The sequence below is a fragment of the Pezoporus flaviventris genome, unplaced genomic scaffold (assembly GCF_033815535.1).
Source record: "Pezoporus flaviventris isolate CSIRO_AGI_PZ_B2104156 unplaced genomic scaffold, CSIRO_AGI_Pfla_v1 ptg000063l, whole genome shotgun sequence".
Taxonomy (NCBI): Eukaryota; Metazoa; Chordata; class Aves; order Psittaciformes; family Psittacidae; genus Pezoporus; species Pezoporus flaviventris.
Window position 1 is genome coordinate 11,211,809 of NW_026892611.1, and position 16,630 is coordinate 11,228,438.

The window sequence follows — 16,630 nt, forward strand, 5'->3', positions numbered from 1 at the left end:
ATGGATCCAGCCCAGCACCTTCACCCTGTGTCAGGCAGGTAGGTAGACACAGGGTGGCCTCACACAGACACCTGGACCTCACCTTCTTATGCAAGAACACGTGCAGGAGAGCATCAAGAGCTTACATCTGCCTTAGCATTTAAGAAACAGATTCCAGGAGGATTGTACCTCTGCAGCCTAGCAGTGACCCTGAAAAAGCAGCAATGAATTCAGCCAGCAGACATTGTACATCCTTCTCTCCTCCCCCTTCTCCCTCCCTTCTTCCCTCCCTCCCTCTCTCCACTCAGTGCGCCAAGAGCAACTCCAACCACTGTTTATCTGCTTCTCAAATTACCAGCCCAGCTCTGCCCTGATCTTCTGAAGCCCCACTCCAAGGTCCTCCAGCTGCAGCAGGGACTTGCCAGTGGTGCTTAAGGAGAAGCTACAACCTCACACCAAACTCAGCTGCACCACACAGAGCACATCTGCTTCCAGACAAGAATGAGAAGTCTGTGCCTTTCTTTTGATACCCTGGAGGGTGACTAGCCATCATCTTGTAGTGAAAGTTTCACATGACGCTACAGTGCACAAAGATCACTAATAAGTATCTGAGGTGCTCCAGGGGGGAGAAGCAGCACCCCAAATCCTGCACAAACCTTCCCCCTGCAGAGAGCAATGTCTTGCCTTGACTGTCATCACAGGTATCATCCACTTACGCGCTGGGTTCAGCTCTAACAGTTACTTTTCTCCTTCTTAGTAGCTGGTGCAGTGCTGTGTTTTTGCAGTTCCACAAGCGTACCTACCACTGAGCACCTGATCAGACCCACCTGATACATCAGACCCAGCACCTCCTGGACACACCACAATAGTACAAAACACTCATTTTTAAACAAGGTGTGGGCTCTTATTTCACTGCCCAAACAGGTTTTGGCATTATAAACTTAATTTTCTATGATATCAAGGCAAGGTAACACCATAAAACAAAACCATGAGGACTTCCAACGTCCTGGATGCTTCTGCAAGTCATGCCAATGTCACTGTATCCTGTTCACTGCAGATCTCAGACTTTTAAATAGATTATTATGCTTTTAGGCCACAAATGCCCTTTGCAGCCTGAGCTGGGGCTCAGCCCTGAGCAGTCCCTATGCCAGTGCACGCCGTATGAGCCCAACAGCCAGAGGCAAAGCAGTGACAGCTCTTCTCTGAAAACACCCAAACAGACACTGCAAAACCTTACAGTGCGAGTGCAGTTTAACAGAGCCTGAAGGATCACTGTCAGCAGTCTGAGACACGTGAATTTCCTTGAGAAGATCCCTCATTTCCAGGCTTGGCCAAGTACATTTTAGCTGAGGAGCAGCTGCCAGGAGAGGGGAGGATGAGACAATTTTGCAAGCACCGAGTTCTTCCAAGCAATTTTCAATATCTATTGATTTGTCCCAGGGCTGGACACAAGAAAATGTGTGCACAGCAACCTCCTGGGAGCTTCAGAAACAACTCACAGTTAGAGACAAGTGCCCTGGAAGGGACAGACTCTGGCCAGCCAGTAGCAAAATGTCCTTCAAGACAAGGAAGGTCGGGTCACAAGCGCACACTCAAAGGTGAGCTGCACCATTCCTGGGCCAAGCAGGCAATGCTCAGCCTGTTCCCTAACTGCTGCCTCTTCCCCATCCCCTCCCCAGGCAACCTGGGGCAAGACAATGGCCAACAGCACAAAACCAGCCGTTTGCTCTTTTCATCCTCCACCCTTCAGGAATTCCCTCCAGCAGCCTCTCCGGACCCTCACCACCTCTCAACACCAGAGTCACCAGCCATCCCTCCAACTCCCCACACAGGTCCGAGCCCTTCCCCACCCCGGCCATCAGCCACCTTGGCAGCTGGTGGCTTTCCAGCTATGGCCACTGAAGACGAGGACTTCTGCCTGACTCCATCCACCCCACAAGTGGCCCATCCCCATGCAGCCATGTGCCCACGGGGACACAGAGCTCACAGCTCACTCACTCTCATCGGGGTTAGGCGAGGCAAGGATGGCACTGTGCTTCCTCTTCACTTCCTCCACATTCTCTGAAATCTTATCAATGAACCCTCGAATTTCTTCCACCTGTGGAGATGGGAAAACCAGAGAGGTCTCCTGTGAGATACCAGCGCCTTTGGGAAGGGGAGGGATTATTAACCTCTATCCCAAAGCAACCATGACACATCTGAACCACAGCAAACATCCTCCTGAACAAGTATTTTCCAGTTGGATTCTCAAACTGTAGGACCACTGTGAAAACAGCCCTTCCACATCACAGCAGCAGCTCTGCAGTCACAACAATGTCATACAGGCTGTGTCCTATATTCTTTGTGATGCAGTGAGAAACATTCAGGGTTTGTTTAAATTAGCATCAGAACTACGGATGCCCAGACACTGCACCTCTGCATGGAGAGCACTACTGAGGCTGCACAAGACAGGCTCAGTCCCCCATGGCTCTCTGCTCCAGGGGTTGAGAAGCCCAGTTTGACCCTCATCCCACAGGCCAGGGAGGCCACGACTGCCAGCAAATCCATGCCGGCATCTTCCCTGCACTTCTCAACCAGGAGACATGCCCGTATTGCTGAAAGGGGAACATCTACTTGTGCCCTCTGCCTGCTGGGCTGCCCACCTTCCAGCTCTGTCTTCTCCTTCGACTCACACCACAACTTTGCTCATTTTCCTCCATCTGCATATGAGATTTTTCATTCCCCACTTCATTGCCTGCACAGATACATTTTAACACCCCCTACACACATGCCATGCTAAGGGCGTGCTAAAAATCCGCATGCAGATCTTACAGCCACCCACATGCCAGAAGACAACCTCTTGTTTGGTAACGAGAGTACAAAATTAACCCAATCCCATGCAGACACTGCTACTCTGCAGAGATGCCTCCAGGAGCAGTCTGGGAGCTGGTCAGCTTTAGCAGCAGGCTGGAGGCTGGGCAGCTCAAGGCACCTGGGCTCCACTGCCCCACTGGTGTCTGGAAGAGCACACAGAGCAGCAAAGCATCCATAGGGCCAGGTAAGCCCAAGACAGCCTCAGGTCTGCGCGGAAGCCTGGTTCCTGCTAACTGGCACACTGAGTGCAACCCCCAAGGACCACCAGCATCAGCTGAGCAGCATCAGCCAGGGCAGGGACCCCTCCCCACCTCTACTGCTGCTCCCTGCTGGCAGTGGGAGCCTGGACCACAGCCCCACAGCCTCCTCCAGTGCTAACAGAAAGATCTGAGCTCACTTTAGAGCTACACTGGAGAAAAAATAAACCCTCTCACCTGCTCGAAGAACTCGTCCATGAAGCGGTCCCGGTCCACGCTGACGGTGACTTCATCATCATCATCACTGTCCTTCGCCTGCAACGACACGAAGAGAGGCATCAACAAGTGCTTCCTGCCAAGTTTGCAACTCCACTTCAGGAGCCCCTCAGGGGCACCTTCCCCTTCTCCTCTGCTCCCTTGCTCCCAGGAGCTGGGGCAAATGCCAGCCACGGCATGGGACACCTCAGGCACCAGAGCACTTACAGACACCAAGAGAGCAGCGGACAGCCAGCTCCATCAATAAAGGCACAATGCAAAACACCACTGCTAGTGACACCCATGTGTTTACACAGCTGGGTAACATTATGAGCTATCCTCGGCTGTGCGTGAGCACAAGGCCTCTGCAAACAGCAATGCTGGGAAACACAAGGAACGCTGCAATGGAAGAATGTGAAGGATGCTGCAAGGAGAAAGCACAAGGGATGCTGCAGAGTGCAGAAGAGGTGGGAGAGAACAGAGAACACAACAGAACTAGTAAAGCCACAGCAGGCAAATGAGGGGTTGTCTGCTGAAGCATGTGTGTCATTGTCACCAGAAATGAAAACACCTCCTGTCCCAGCAAGGCAGAGGACACAAGATCACAGGAGAAAGAAAAATTACAGTCCTCTGTATAAGGTGACATTTAAAAGAGTATTATCCAAAACAGATACATAATGGAGAGAAAGGGGAAAATTAATGGGGTGGAAAAGTTTCCCTTTACTCCACCTTCACTGGAGAAGGAACCAGTGGAATGGAGAGGATTTAAGAGAGAACTGTCTCTGCTCATCTCGTAACCGTACCACGTTTTGCAGCTGGTTACACGTCACCCTGTAGCCCCTCCACACTTTGCAGAGAGCTTGTCAGTGTGGTCTCCAGAGAGATGGCGCTCACCTTGAGATAAGTCAGATGAAATATCTATCCTTCCCCCTTAAATTGTCGTTTCAACTTAGGGTGACTGATCTGGGGAGTCACCCAGGGGAGACCTCAGCTTTCGGCCTTACCACTGCTCATGGCACCCTTTGGTAACCACTAAGTGAAATACTTAACCAAAGATACCAAGACTGGAGAGCTACCATGATTCCAGTGAAAACTTCACCCTGACAAGCATTAGCAGGAGCGGTGCTGTCCTCACCCCACCGCTCTGTGAACACAAAGAAACCAGGAGTCCAGAGTTTGTCCATTTTGACCACAACCAGGCCCCCGCACCGGGGTCAGCAGGCAGGAGCTGCCTGCCCAGTACAGCAGGGACACAGCAGAAGCCACCAGCCCAGAAAAGGGTTGGTGCATTTAGATTTTGATGGACCTCAGCAACATTAACCTGAGGTCTTGAGTGAAAGACAATTTCAACTGAGTGAAGGACACCCACAGTGTCTGTCACTGGGGTTGGAGCAGCTGCAGTGTCTTTCACTGTGGTTGGAGTGGCTGCAGTGCCTGTTGTCGGGGTTTGAGTAGCTGTGTTGTCTGTTGCTTTGCCATCAGATCCACAGACATCTTTCTCCTGCTCCTCACAGAGCAGGGCCCTGTAGGCATGGGCCAAACCCCAAGACACGGCAGCGAGTTGTCCATCTCTGGCATTGCCAGGATGACAGCACACCTTGTCTAAGCGCTCTGCTCATGTGAAGGCAGCTGGCCCCTGGGGCACAGCAGCGTGCTGATGCACCGGTGGGGCGACGGCTATGTAGGGCAGGACGTGGCACTGCCCCACAGTGCACAGCACGAGGAGCACAAAAGCCCAGCTGGGAGCCCTGCAAAGAGGAAATGACAGAGATGGAGCCGGCTGCTTTGGAGGGCACGTGTCACTCCGGGCACCATCTGTCCAACCCACCTCACTGGGAACACCCTCCCTGCCACGGCCGCCTCCAACACACAGCGTCAGGCTGGTCGTGGGGCTCCACCACCCCCGACACCATACCCTGCGCAGGAGAGCAGCAGCACTGGCTGAGGGGCTGAGCAGGACTCGAGGGGGAGGAGATGCCACCAGGCTGCAGGCACTGAAGGATGCTCCCAGCATCTCTGTCCATCCCGCAGCTCAGCCCAGGCACACTGCCAGCCCTCACAGGCATTCTCACCCTGGCTTGAAGTGTTTTCACAAACACTGCTGCCAAAGCAGAAACAAAACCAAAATACCCTTCCTAAGGACACCTAAAATGTCCACTCAGCCGACAGCGTTTTGGCTTCCTGCATCCCAGCTGTGAGCATCCCAGGTTTTCAAAGCCACATGGAAAGCTCCGATCTAGGTCAAAGCTACCCTCTGGTGCTGCTTAACACAAACAGCAAATAATTCACAGCCTTCAAAAGCCTGGGCTTGCTTGCCAGTGACAGGCAAGCAGCATGCAGTCCCAATGCCACATAAGCAAACAAAGCGCATCATACTCCCAGTGCTCCCAGCTGCCGAAATGGCCATCCTCCATCTCTGCATACCCCATCTCTGCATCCACCAGGCACACACGCTGCAACCTCAGGCAGCAAAGGCTGCACCAAGACTCCTTAAAGGGAGAGAGGAAACAGCCACAGCAAAAAGCTGCAAGTCTAAGCACCTTTCTAGAGCCTGCCTCTAAAACCAGCTTACAGCAGGTAACAAGCCCTGCAGCTCTGGTGGGTCACTGGTGTTGCCCACTTTGATATAGGTACCGCATGGCAGTGCTGATCACCCCCACTTCACTGGTACTGGGGACGGGTGCTCTGCCACCAGCATGTCCAGTGCAGAAGAGCAAGAGGGGTTTGATCAACAGGGCCCAAAGCAACCCTGCCCTAGTGGAAGGTGTCCCTGCCCGTGGCAGGGGTTTGGAACTGGATGAGCTTTAAGGTGCCTTCCAGCCCAAACTAGGCTGTGATTCTATGACACCCACTCCTGCCTCAGGCACTCTCAGCCAGCACCAGGGACTCAGGGTCTCTGGGCTTTCACCCCCCACACAGCGTAGGTGAGGATAACCCTTCTTTTGCAGGGTTTACTTCTCGAGGCCGCAGGGGCCAGGCAGCAGCAGGCAGCACAGGCAGCACGCCAGGCTCGGGGAGCCACTGCCTCCCTGGTGCCCCCGGTGCTGCAGAGCACAGGGAGCAGGATGGGGAGGGCAGGTCAGCCAGAGCTGCTCCAGCCTCTGCCAGGGCCTCGCGGGGTTAAAGGTGTTCTTCCACAAGGGCTGAAACCCCAAGAGGAGGCTGAGCAGAAGTGCCGTACCCTCCTCTACCCGCCCTGCAGAACAGGCCAGTGAATGGGAAGATGGTGCAGGGGTTTCCTGTGGGTTTTGTAACAAGCACACTGCTAATAAATTACTTATTGAGCAGATTCCATCCCTCTGGTTCAAACAGCCCTGTTCCCTCTGCAGGCGCTTTCAGGAAGACAGCAGAGAACACAAACCAACTGAACAGACTCAGAGCCTGCTCTCTTCCAAAAAGCAGGAGGCGACAGGCAGGGCGAGCTGCAGCAGGGCGCAGTGAGCTCTCTGTTAGCTCAGCAATGGCTGTGCAGGCTTTAGCTCCTGCCCTCTTCTGTCAGCGCTGCAGATGAATGTGACCGTGTCCAGACCCACCTGCGGAGCGGGTGCAGACAGCAGAGCTGCACCAGGGCAGAGGAGCAATGGGCTCAGCCACTGAGCAGCAATTCTGTGGACTTGGCAGTGCTGGGTTAGCAGCTGGACTCTATGATCCTAAAGGTCTTTTCCAAACTGAATAATTCTATGATTCTATGATCCTAATAGTCACCAAAGCAGCCCATACCTCCCACTAACAACTTCCTGATGAATGGAAGTTCAAGGCACAAATGACTTTAGCATTCAGCAACACCTGCATGAGCCAGCAGGCATTTCCAATTCCCAACACCAGCAGTGCAAGGGAGAGCAAGATTTCCAAGAGTTTTGTCCTTAGGTGTTGGCTTTCACTGCTGCAGAATTACGTTCCCGCCCTCTGGCTCGAAGCCCAAGCCTTTTGTCAGAGCCATGGTCAACTCCTAAGCTCAGTTTCAGAAGCAGGCAGGTAAAATTCCACTGAACTATTAAGAACAAATGACAGAGGTGAAAGACGCGCCACCAGCCCTGCAGAGGGCAAGGCTGAGCTCACTGACCTCCTCCCATAGCTCTAGAACACGGACTATGATCTACCAGAAAGACACCATTACTTTACAGCCAACACTTTACAGATTTGCAACCGTGGCTAAAGGACAATCGGGGTGAACACCAGCACACAGGCTTTTAACTCACCTGAAACTCACCCCAACACCCTTCTGACAGTGGCACCATCCCTGTCACGGCTTCTGCGCAGAGCAGAGCTCCACGTGGGCAGCAGGAGCAGTGGCAGCCACAACACTCTCCTCTCCCCTCTGTCACGTATTCACAAGGGTCAGCACTCAAGAGAGGTTTTTGCCACGATCACCACCATGCTTTTGTATCTACCAAGCACGCTATAATTGACTGTCAAGCCCCGATGATGCCCAGCGGTGACCACGATGTCCGTACCATACTTCCCACTAACTGCAAGCTGCTGGCAAAAGGAGAAGGGAAGCCCTGGGCAGAGGAGGCAGCACAGGGGGCACCAGAGATCACACGGCCCTTGTCACCAGGAGAGGATCAACACATGAAAATCATAGTTCACAAAACGGTTCTCCTTCAAACCAGGCTGCACTGCACACAGACACTTACGGGACGTGTTGGCTTTGAAGGGATCTGCAGAGATCCACCATTTCAACCCTCCTGCCATCGGCAGGGACATCTTCCACTAGACCAAGCTGCTCAAATGGCTATGTATGCTTCAGTGGGAATGACATTTCCCTGGTGCTCTTGCCTAGGCCATAGAAAGGAACCTCAGCACCATCAGGTGAGATACCAATCCTCCCAGAAGGCACATCTGCTAGAAAAACGAAATGAACAGTCATTCACAAACTGAAAGTCTGACGGGACTTGATGGAAAACCTGATAGCAATGGCAGGTAAAAAGGAACACTTAAAACAAGAAAATCCGCAGTAAACATCACAGCAGAAGTACTGCATATGGAGACCTTCCTGTGGCCACTCAGGACTTCAAGGGAGCTTAGAGGAAAGAGGGAGACTTTTGAGCAGGGCCTGCAGGGACAGGACAAGGGGCGATGGGTTTAAACTGGACAAGGGTGGGATGAGGTTGGACATAGGGGAGAAATGTGGTACCATGAGGGTGCTGAGGCGCTGGCACAGGGTGCCCAGAGAAGCTGTGGCTGCCCCATCCCTGGCAGTGCTCAAGGCCAGGCTGGACACAAGGGCTTGGAGCAAGCTGCTCTAGTGGAAGGTGTCCCTGCCCGTGGCAGGAGGTGGAACTGGTCATCTTTGAAGGTTCCTTCCAACACAAACCATCCTTTGAGCCCCTGACACACCACATGCCACAGCCTATCCTCTGTTCACACCCATCATCTGCTCCCCCATTTGGGGGCCAAGGCAGCACCCTTATTTCAGACACCAGCCCTGCCATTAGCCCCCAAAGGCAGAGGCACAGCCCTGTGGCACACCAGGCCTGCCCTCTTCCCCTGCCTTCCAGCTCAGCAAAACTTTCTGCTCCCTGTGCTTCCAAAGTTGCCTCCTTTTAAATTTCGCCCCGACGGTCCCGCTGGCTCTGTGCCTGCTCTGCTCCTGACACAGCACCGGTTTCCTGCAGCGTCCTTTCCTGCCTGCCTCCCCGTCCACGATCTCCTCCAAGGATAACCCCGCAGGTGCTGCGGTCCAAGGACATCCAGCCATCCCCTGCTGCAAGTTTGTTCAGGTCACCCCGCGGCCGCCTGGAGCCAGGACACTGCTGCACACTCCATCCTCCCGGATCTTCCACTCGGGCTCACTCTCCTCCTCTTTGCTAATCCACGTAATTTTCTGGAAGTAGTAATTTATCACAGTACTTAGCCTAATGAGCCTGACTGTACATGTTCTGCCTGTAGTGATCGCTTTGCATATTTCCTGAGAAATCTTGTTAACGGGGAGATAAACAGCAAAACAAACATTTGTACAGCTCCCGAGCAGCCTGCACAAAGACACCTGCAATTAAACCAACGGGCACTGGCCTGAACCCCTTTGGCTCGAGCGCTTTCAGACAGCCAGCGCCCAGCCAAAACACATGGCTTGTGAACCCAACCTCTCAATTACTCTCTGGCATCCCCAGCACGGCACCAGGTTTCGGGAGGCAAGGAGTGTTTCTGCAGTCAGGTTGACTTCAGTGTGAGCACCAAGCCCCACCCACACTAGACCTGGAGCTGCTCCCCAGCAGACACCGGGGACCCCACAACTGCTGGGGAGCAGAGAAGCATCTCAGACAAAAAGCATCAAGGCAGCTGTTGCAGACTCACTGCACATCACCTCTGTAACCTCCCACCACAGGATCATGGAATCAGCCAGGCTGGAAAAGACTTTCAAGCTCATCAATCCAACCTTTATCACAGCCCTGGCAAGGCCACCACTAACCCATGGCACTGAGGCCTCATCTCCATGGTGTGTGAGCACTTGCAGGGACGGTGACTGCAGCCCTGCCCTGGGCAGCCTGTTCCAATGCCTGAGCACCCTCTGGGGCAGGAATTGTTCCTCAGCTCCATCTAAACCTGCCCTGGGGCAGCCTGAGGCCGTTTCCGCTTGTCCCATCCCTTGTTCCTTGGGAGCAGAGCCCAGCCCCTCCTGGCTCCATCCTCCTGTCAGGCAGTTGTAGGCAGCCATCAGGTCCCCCCTGAGCCTTCTCTTCTCCAGACTGAACCCCCCAGGTCCCTCATCCATGCCCAGCTGACAGGCCCTACAGACCCCAGGAGCAAGGTCTCACTGTACCTCACCCCATCCCGCTATCCATGAGCATATGGGAGCCAGTGAAGCGGCTCCCCTGTCCCAGAGAAGCATGCTCATGGCACAGACACGGTCGGGCCAGGCTCGGTTCAGTGGTCAGAGCCTTCCCCAGCAGCTTTGTTCTTTTCAGCCCCCAGAAAATCAGCTCTTCGGCATCATAGTGATGTCAAGGCAGAGCTGGTCCGGGCGGCTGTGCGGGCTGCAGACACACGACACGGAGCCACCGGCCACCACGCACCAGCTGAACAACTTATGTGACCCTTTTAGTTGAACAGAAGAGCTTGAGAACACACCAGGAAACCAAGAGGGTTAAAAGAGGAAAGAAGACAGCAGCTAAATACGCAAATGTATCTGTCTCTGGAGGTCAGCAGGGACTTGTGCACCGGAGGGTGGCTCTGGCAAAGCCCCACTGCCCAGATGGAGACCAAGGAGACTCGACTCCTGCTGCGAACAGCAACCGTGCTCCACTTCACATCTGTGCCCCCAAGAGAGGCATCATCAGCGAGGATTATTGACAGCAGGGGATGGAGCAAGCTCCGGCTGCAAGTCCTCAATGCCCGCGCTGCAGATCTCAGCTTCTGCAGGAGGGAAGAGCGGGGATCCACAGAACTGGACCCGGAGCCAACCTTGCTTCCTGCACCCTCCTGTTTTTAACACACACCTCCCCACGGCTCCCGTGGGCAGGAGGCAGTGCTTGAATCTGGAACGTGGAGGCAGGAGTGGGGATGGGGTCAGTCACTGGGCAGAACAGCACAGCACACGGACATGGACGCTGCTGGAGAGAGGCCCTTGGAAACGGCCAGCAGAGAGGAGAACGGGCGCAGGAGGAAAGGGGCCCAGGAAATCATTCGGAAGCTGGAGACGTGCAACAGTGGGTCTGGGTTTGTGCTCATGCCTCTCCTGTTGGCGTGGGCAGGGAACCACCTCCCTACTCAAAAGCTAGGTATGATGAGAAACAGAAGGTAGACATGAAATAAAGAGCAACTCTTCAAATCCCAGAGGCATTGTTCTCAGTCAACACTCATTTGAGCAAGGCAAGTCCTCAGACCCAACTGGACGGTGACCAGGAATGTGCCCATCACTTGCTACGCTTGCTTTGTGGCAAGCAACTGCTAAGGCTTCAGTCCTACAAATACTTCTGCAGCCATCCAGTCTTAGGCAGACGACTGGTCCCATCACACAAGGTCTGTGCTGGGGACCCAAGGGGGGCCTCCAGGCCAAACTGTCCTTGTTCTCCTGTCACCTCTGTGGGGAAGGTCATTCTCACGCTGGGGGAGCTTCCACCACCACTGAAACCCACCAGGCCTGGACACTGGCCTTGCCAAACCTCTCCCTGCAGCACCCAAACCCATGATGTGGGCAGTGTCCATCTCCAGGAACACTTCCACCATGCAATTGCAAGATAAAACATCAGGTGAGCACTGTCTGGTAGAGAATGGGGAGAGGATCTGCCAGCTGATAAATGGTCTTTCCCCACCCAAGTAGAGCCCAGTGACTGCTGCAGTCAGCAGAACTGGAGAACTATTGGTAATTCTGCTCACTGGCTGTGTGAACTGCTGACAGCAGAGTCCATTCTCCCGAAATCACCAGCCACGTGTTTCTAACAACCAGCAACACCAAGTGTGTGGAGCTCCCCGAGCGACAGCAACCCTGACCCAAACCATCCAGGTCCACCCAGCCACCGAGCCCCATAACCCTGCAGCTCCTGTGTCCCCTCGAAACCCCCGGTCCTGGCCCAAGCAGGCATCTCGCAGCAGCCTGCAACACTTTGGCATCCTCTCCCTTCAGCACTGCGGAGCAAGCACAAGGAGTTGAGTGTTGCTGGAAACAGGGCACTCTGGAACCAACAACTGCCAAATGCCACTTCCACAGCCGGCCTGACACCTTCAGCACTGACAGAGAAAGATAAGGAGCACCCTCAGCACCTTTGCAGCCGGCCCTTGCGCAGTGGTGCAGTCGATGGGCTGGAGGGAAGCGTGGCATGAGAGGGACCTGGGCAGGCTGGTGGAGGAGTGGGTCTGTGTGACCCTCATGAAGTTCAACCAGGCCAAGGGCAAGGTCCAGTGCCTGGGTCAGGGCAATCCCCAGTACCAGCACAGACTGCAGGGAAGGATGGATGGATGGATGGATGGATGGATGGATGGATGGATGGATGGATGGATGGATGGGTGGATGGGTGGATGGGTGGATGGGTGGGTGGGTGGATGGGTGGGTGGGTGGGTGGGTGGGTGGATGGATGGATGGATGGATGCATGCATGGATGCATGGATGCATGGATGCATGGATGGATGCATGGATGGATGCATGGATGGTTGGTTGGATGGAGAGAAGCCCTGTGAAGGACTCAGGGATACTGTTGGGTGACAACCAGGACATGGTCCAGCAGTGTGCGCTTGCAGCCCAGAAAGCCAAGTGTCTCCTGGGCTCATCACCACAAGCGTGACCAGCAGGTCGAGGCAGGGGATGCTCCTCCTCTGCTCTGCTCTCCTGAGACCCCCTGGAGCTCTGCGTCCAGCACAAGACATGCATGGACCTGGTGGGTCCAGAGGAGCCTCCAAAACGGCCCGAGGGCTGGGACAGCTCTGCTGTGGAGAAAGGGGAGGGAGTTGGGGCTGTGCAGCCCAGGGAAGAGACGGCTCCAGGGAGACCTTCCTGTGGCTGCTCAGGACTTCAAGGGGGCTTAGAGGAAAGATGGAGACTTTTGAGCAGGGCCTGCAGGGACAGGACAAGGGGCGATGGGCTTAAACTGGACAAGGGTGGCGGGAGGTTGGACATAGGGGAGAAATGTGGTACCATGAGGGTGCTGAGGCACTGGCACAGGGTGCCCAGAGAAGCTGTGGCTGCCCCATCCCTGGCAGTGTTCAAGGCCAGCTTGGACACAGGGGCTTGGAGCAACCTTCTCCAGTGTAAGGTGTCCCTGCCTGTGGCAGGAGGTTGGAGCTGGGTGAGCTTTTAGGTCCCTTCCAACACAAACCACTCTGTGATCCTATGACACTCGCACATGTCACCTCCTCCCACTCTCTCTCAAAACATAATTCATCGTTATTTCACCAGTTGGACCCGTCTCACACCCTGAAATCCTGACATCTCACCCAGACTGTTCTGACACTGCCCAGGCAGGATGGAGCTGCACAGGCCACTCACAGCCCTGAAGCACCCAGCTGGGATGCCCGTCTGAGCCCAGGCAGCAGAGCTCTGGATCTTCCCCCATCTGCAGCTGCTGACAGCTTTTTACATGCAGCAGCCTCAGCACCACACTCCTCAAGCTTCCAAGCACATAACACAAGCAGAGCCTAAATAAAGACATTTCAGGTGCCCAGAGCACAGGGACAAGCAGCTTAGAGACTGTCCCAAAAGTAAAATGAACTCTTTTACGGGTAATTTTTGTCCCATCCCTGCTCTGCCACCAACACCTGCAGCAGCAGGGCTGCTTTTGCGGGTTCCAGGGAAGGGGACCAGCTCCAGCCCCACTCCAGATGGGCAGAAACCACCACCCATGGCCAAAGCTGTGGCACCTACCCACATGCAGCTGACATCGAAGCTCTGCTGCTCTCCTTCCAGGCACCCTCCCCAGCCAGGCATTGCTGTGCTGCCTCCACATGAGGAGCACGGTTTTCAGCCATAAGCTGAATTTCCTGTCCCCAGCTTGGTGCAGGGCTGGGGGCACTACCACAACCCTCATCCCCACAGGGCACGAGATAAGCTTAAGCGAGTTTGAACACAACCAGAGCCCCAAGGTTCAGAAAAGACACAGGATGAGAGCTTTGAATTTCAAGTACCATTTTAAACATCCCATTAGCTCTTGCTCTGCACATCAGTGAGACCCTGCGCCCCCTCCTCAGCTCCAGCAATGGCTTTAATCTGCTTTTGATCATTCCTGCCATATTTTAGAAGCTGTATTAAAACAGGAAGAAACTGGCCCAGCCTGTGGGTGAGGCTGGCTGCTGGCAGCATGAACCAAACCTGCCCCAATATGCCCCATACTCTGTCCACTGCAGCATCCGGCTCTTCTCAGCTGACTGCCACCACCAAGGCTGGAAACCCACGTTTCCCACAGGCTTTGCCCCAGCATGGGCACCCGCTCAGCTCTGGGGCATCCGGATGCTCCAAACTGGACTCCACCCATTCATCCCCAGGAGCCCCCGGATGCAGCAGGGAGCCCTCAGGAGGATGCTGCACCCTCCAGCATTAGGCTGACGAATACGGATCAGCAGCAGGAGTGAGGCAAGAACGTGTCTTATTTTTCTCAAGATGTATTTAAAGGAATGAAGAGATTTTAGAATACCCCACAGCATCACTTCCCAGCCAGCGCTGGCTGCCAAGAGGACATTCGTGGGGCTCATCTTTACTATTATTATTATTAAAAAGCCTATTTTCCAATCCTATTACACAGCCTGTGCTGTTGGTGGAGAAAGAGCCCCCTGTCTGGATGCTTTCCAGGCTGAGCGGGGGGGGGGGGGGTTGCAGTTCTTTATATAGCCCCTTCCTTCCCCAGCCCCGACAGCCATCCCTCAGCACCAACAACCACCCCTCACCCCAACAGCCACCGCTGAGCCCTGTGCTGGCATCATCCCAGCTCCATCCTCCTGGGGTTTTCCAGATGGAGCCAAATTCCCGGCTGAAGCAACTCCCTGATGAGGGTCTCTGTGGGGACCGACCCGGGCATCCATCGATATCTCCCCACCCGTGGCTCGACACGGACACCCCCCCGGCGATGGCAGACCCTGCTTCCTCCCCGGGCAGACCGTGAAGTCATCCAAACCAACCACGGAAAGCAGCAGAGTGAGCGCGGGGCGATGGCACCGGGCGGGGGGATGCTGGAGCAGCGCCCTGGCCCTCCGAGCTCGGCCACCCCCCCCCCCCCCCCCCCCCGCGCATCCCCGCTGCCCGCACACGCTGCAGCGCTCGGCCCCGCGCCCCCGGGACACTGCGCGGTTACACCGGGACCCGGCGCTCCCCCGGGACGCGCGGCAGCCTCCCAGCGCACCCCGCGGGCACCGCACCGGGAGCCGAGCGGACGCCGGCAGCGGGGGGCTGCGGAGGGCGATCCGAGCGAGGCGGGTGCCCCCCCGGGGGCGCCGCGGCCCCGGCTCTGCCCAGCCCGGATGACATCAGCGGAGCCCGGAGAATGAAAAAGCAAACGGAGGCGGCCGGGGCGTGAAGCGGCCCCGGGGGGTAACGGGGGCTAAAGGGGGGTATCGGGGGCCTCCGGCACTGCTCGGCCCCGCTGCCCGCGGGAGCTCCCGCCGCAGCCCCGCACCCCCCCGCCGGGCGCCGCCCTCCCGCCGCCTGCAATCATAAACATCCCGGGTATGGCCCTCAGCCCCCCGGTGCCCCCGGGCCAGCGCCTGCCGCCCGAGCCGCCCGGCCCCGGGGGAGAACCGGAGCGGGAGGAGCCCGGGGGATGCCCGGGGAAACCCCGCTCTGGCCCCGACGTCGCCGCGAGGCTCAGGGGTGCCAGCCCCAGCCCCGGCCCCGGTCCCCCCCGCGGCCCGCGCCCCCCCACTCACGGCGCGCAGCTCCCCGGTCCGGTCCTTCATGCTGCCGCTGCGCCCGGCCGTGCGCGAGGGAGGGGCGGGAGCCGCGCGTGCGCGGAGCCGGGGCCGCCACCGGGACCGGGGCGGGGGAGGAGAATCCACCCGGGCCTCCCCTGGGCCGCCGCTGAGAGCGAGCCCTGGATGGGCCCAGCATCAACGGGGTGGCCGCTGCTGGGGTGCTCCCGGTGCGGGAGTCGGGCCTCGTCCTCCTCCCAACGCTCCTGGCACAGGCTCCGCAGCCAGCAGTTGAGGGGGTGGATTTGCACAGGAGCAGCCCTTGTGTCCTAAACCAGGTGAGAATCAAGCAGAAATGGCAGCGTAGGATCAGACTGGGTTGGGTTGGAAGGGACCTTAAAGCTCATCCAGCCCCAACCCCTGCCACGGGCAGGGACACCTTCCACTAGAGCAGCTTGCTCCAAGTCCCTGTGTCCAACCTGGCCTTGAACACTGCCAGGGATGTCCCAGGAAAACCTTACTCATGCTCTCTGCAAAACATCCAGCCATCCAAACACAAGTGCCTTCAGAAAGACCTCTTCCCATGGTCCTCTGTGAACATAATCCCTGGAACCAGAAGCCTGTATCTCAATGAGAAACGGCCTCAGCAAACCCTAAGCGGGTTTAAATGTCTCTGTGGGAAAGCCAGGATGCCTGGGGCCCTGACATCTTAGAGAATGAAAACGGCAAGAGACTGCAAGTATGGCAAGAGCTGACACAATGGGCAGAGCCGCCTCTGATCCTAAGAACTGAGACATGGGCATCTCCGGGGCTCTTGGGAGAACAGCCCCGGACAAGCCCTGGAGATGGAGGGACCAAGCGGAGGAGGCTCAGGCTGCTCTTCCTTCTTGCTGTAAGCCGCAGGGACTGCAAAGAAACAAAACTCAGAGGCATACCTGGTTTGAGCAGCGCCTGTGCCTGCAGCACCTGATGTTCTGCCGAGCTTTCAGGTGAGTGAAGAGCTGACAGCAACCACAAATGCAGCAGAGCAGCCGGAGGAGTCGCACGTGCTCCACTTACACAGGAAAGATTACCAC

General features: G+C 56.1%; 1 protein-coding gene across 2 annotated transcripts in view; it reads right to left on the minus strand.

Moving 5' to 3' along the window:
* Window positions 1-15,680, minus strand: part of STX1A (syntaxin 1A) — a 55,593-nt gene extending 39,913 nt beyond the window's left edge. For both annotated transcript variants that reach the window (XR_009746453.1, XM_061470585.1), the window contains exons 1-3: window positions 15,573-15,680; window positions 3,267-3,344; window positions 1,978-2,077 (exon numbers count right to left, since the gene is read on the minus strand). Coding sequence is in view for 1 of the 2 variants with exons in the window: in XM_061470585.1 (XP_061326569.1) it covers window positions 1,978-2,077; window positions 3,267-3,344; window positions 15,573-15,602 (208 nt within the window). In the remaining variant the exon portion in view is untranslated. The remainder of the gene's footprint in view (window positions 1-1,977; window positions 2,078-3,266; window positions 3,345-15,572) is intronic.
* Between the last annotated feature and the right edge of the window lie 950 nt (window positions 15,681-16,630).